The following is a 3,790-nucleotide window of genomic DNA, read 5'->3' as shown; positions in this document are numbered from 1 at the left end:
CGTAATTTTTTTTTTCTTCAGTGCGTTCATTAATATTCTAATTCTAAATTACTAGAACATTAGTTGTTACTAATCACAACGTAATCCGTACATTGTAAAAGAAATTGGAATCATCTCATTTTATTTTGGTTGTACATAATGGATAGAGAATTTGGTTGATATATATATATATATATATATATATATATATATATATATATATATATATATATATATATATATATATATATATATATATATATATATATATATATATATATATATATATATATCTTAAAACATTTTAAGGTTTAAGATAGTAGTAGAGATGTTAGCTATTCTTATGGGTACGTGTTACAATTCAAGACTACTAGAATGTAGCAAAGTTGTCTTAAACAACAATGGTGACTGGAAATTTAAAGACAATATGAGTACAATTGAGATTCACCACACTAACTAGTCAAAGTATATCATCAAGTACAAGCTACTAAAGCAAAACAATAATATGAAAATGAAGATTCTTTCAAGAATGATATAATATTTTTATAGAATGGAGATTTTTTTAAGTATAACTTGCTCTAAAGCATTATATTCTTAAAGAATGTGATAAAAATTCAAACAATTTCAATGTATTTTTATAGAATGTGACTGTAAATATGATTTCTTTGTTTATTTTTGTATCTTAGATTATTGAATAATGTTAACAAAAGATGATAATTCTTTAAGAATGGTTGTTATTCTACAACCGATGGTTAAAAAAATTGTTATTATTTAAGTTCATTTTATTCTTATCTGGTTCATGCATGCTTTTATTTTTCAAGATAAACATAAACATATTTTTTCAGAATGTACACGTTAAAAGAATTATTATCGCTCTTTAGTTTTAGTTTTTTTTTTTTTTTTTTTTTTTTTTTTTGGAACGGCAAATCTAACTACTCCTAATTTCACATATGTCTCCGGTGAGACTTGAACACTAAACCTCTAGGAGGGAGGGTAACACCCGATACCCTTAGGCTAGAAGGCTTTTAGTAATTAAGAGATAATTTATTCCTAAAAATTCGTAATTTTCCCTTTTCAAATTTATATTAGTTGACTAAAATACTCTTATAATGAGATTTAAGTGATTATATGGTACATACTACTCCATTCCAATACATAGTCCCTAAGATCATAACCATTCAATATTTTCTTCTATTAGTCCAGAATTGTTCTTACGACCACACAATAGATGTCATATATATATATATATATATATATATATATATATATATATATATATATATATATATATATATATATATATATATATATATATATATATATATATATATATATATATATATATGAAATTTTTTACGAAATCCTATGTAGATGATGATATGAATTGTGAATGCTTTGATAAAAAAATGTGGAGACATAAGATTTTATTAAATATTTAATATATATAATTTAAATAGGAATGTATAAATTTCAATAAAAAAATCACATGTTATCCGGCATTTTCTCATCCACAAGTTTAACTTCCCTTATGCAAATATCGTAATCCGCCACTTCATCCTGATAATCCTATGCGATAGCAGCATCAGATTTCATTTCCTTCTTCCAACCAATCACAGACATCCTACATGGCAAGTCTACATCCACCAGAAGTTCCATTTAGCAAGGACCTTACCCTTCTCAATTCTCATCGCAACCACACACAAACAGCTAAAGGTTTTCCGGCAAGAATGGCTTCTGTGGCAGCAGCGTCCTCCCTCGGTGTGTCGGAAATGCTTGGAAACCCGCTCAACTTTTCCGGTACATCCAAGACGGCTCCTTCGGCTTCCAGTCCTGCCACCTTTAAGACCGTCGCCCTTTTCCAAAAGAAGAAACCGGCACCCAAGGCTAAGCCCGTTGCGGTCACCCCAGCTTCCGACGAGCTCGCCAAGTGGTACGGTAAGTATTATCACGACCACTACTTTCTCCAACCATGCATCCTCACCATTTGAATTTCATGATTTAACTTGAACTTGACAACAATCTAAATTTATCTTACAGGTCCTGAGAGAAGAATCTTCTTGCCGGAAGGTCTTTTAGACCGATCGGAGATCCCCGAGTACCTCAACGGGGAAGTCGCCGGAGAGTAAGTCAAAGCTATATATATCATCTACATTCACAATATACCATACCAGTTAAATGACTTTTATTAATTTCATCATATAATTTATATGCAGTTATGGTTATGATCCTTTTGGACTTGGCAAGAAACCAGAAGACTTCGCCAAGTAAGTTTCTATTCAATTCAAGATAAATTATACATACAGAGTTGAGCGAGACAAGTCAGGGAAAAATCTATTCTGTCGTTAATTAATTACAACAATTAATTTTATGCAATGAAGATACCAAGCGTTCGAGCTTATTCATGCACGATGGGCTATGTTGGGTGCTGCGGGTTGCATCATTCCGGAGGCCTTCAACAAGTACGGTGCTAACTGTGGCCCCGAAGCTGTGTGGTTCAAGGTTCGTATCACATCACTTAAATCATATATATCATGGTGATTGGTGAAACTAATTAAAGGACGAAAATTTATGACTCGAATTTGATCATGAGTTTATATATATTTGGGTACATGCATGCAGACCGGTGCTTTACTACTTGACGGAAACACATTGAATTACTTCGGGAAGAACATTCCCATTAACCTGGTCCTCGCTGTCGTTGCGGAGGTTGTTCTTGTTGGTGGTGCAGAATACTACAGAATCACCAATGGTTTGGTATGTAGTATGTACATATATGAATCATAGAGTTAACTAATTTTTTCATGAATGTATTCCACGAATGATTTTGGGGGGTTTTATGTACAGGATTTAGAGGACAAGCTACACCCTGGTGGGCCATTTGACCCATTGGGATTGGCTAAAGATCCAGATCAGTTTGCATTGTTAAAGGTGAAGGAGATTAAGAATGGTAGACTAGCAATGTTCTCCATGTTTGCCTTCTTCATCCAAGCGTATGTGACAGGACAGGGTCCTGTTGAAAACCTAGCATCGCACTTGAGCGATCCCTTTGGAAACAACATACTAACGGTCATTTCTGGAAACATTGAACGAACCCCAACCCTGTAAACCCCTTGTTTGTACTCAAAACAATGTAATCTATATATATTTATTTTTGTATCCACCGTTCATATGAGAAAAGGATCAATCGTTGCAGTGGTAGATGATATGCTATATTTAAGATTAAAAAACATCTTTGCTTTTCTCTTTGACTTTATCATTTTACTTAAAAGTAAACAAACATGAACCACTAAATTTATGTGAACATAAGGTTAGGTTCGATTAATGCTGTTTCATTGGGATAATTTTTTATGCGCTTGACACGGATAAAATACAATATTTTTCTAATTACATTATTTAACTACTCACATAAAAAAGTATCGGTTTTTGAGTTGGTGGAGAAAATGTTGATTATTTTTAATATCATCAAACAATTTAAGTAGTTAAAATTTACAAATGAATTGAAGTCTTAAGTAGCTCAAGAATAAGTCAAAAGGTACGGAGTTCATATTTGTATGAGGTAGTTTGAACCCAAACATATTGACTAACGGGATGAATGTGAAACGACTCTCTTGACAATCTAACACTACAAAAAGAAAACCTGAGAAGGTCATGAGACAAGCCCTTGTGGGGTTCGAGGCATGAACGTTTCTTCGGATTCATAGATGCAAAGCTTTTGACTCTTTAAGTTAGAATTATTTGGAGGATGTCATGAGGCAAATGGGGTTTGGACACACCTGGTGAAGCTGGGTCCAAGCTATTCTTTCATCCTCGA

General features: G+C 32.8%; 1 protein-coding gene across 1 annotated transcript; it reads left to right on the top strand.

Moving 5' to 3' along the window:
• Positions 1–1,589: 1,589 nt before the first annotated feature.
• On the top strand, positions 1,590–3,177 carry LOC111915071 (chlorophyll a-b binding protein CP26, chloroplastic). Its single transcript, XM_023910775.1, has 6 exons — positions 1,590–1,914; positions 2,017–2,101; positions 2,193–2,243; positions 2,358–2,478; positions 2,599–2,733; positions 2,824–3,177. Exons 1-6 carry the CDS (start codon positions 1,605–1,607, stop codon positions 3,082–3,084), a joined length of 963 nt encoding a protein of 320 aa, XP_023766543.1. The 5' UTR covers positions 1,590–1,604; the 3' UTR covers positions 3,085–3,177.
• The last annotated feature ends 613 nt before the right edge of the window (positions 3,178–3,790 follow it).

The sequence above is a fragment of the Lactuca sativa genome, chromosome 9, assembly GCF_002870075.4.
Source record: "Lactuca sativa cultivar Salinas chromosome 9, Lsat_Salinas_v11, whole genome shotgun sequence".
Taxonomy (NCBI): Eukaryota; Viridiplantae; Streptophyta; class Magnoliopsida; order Asterales; family Asteraceae; genus Lactuca; species Lactuca sativa.
Note: the sequence above shows the minus strand (reverse complement) of the source record. Positions and strands in the feature narration are given on the sequence as shown.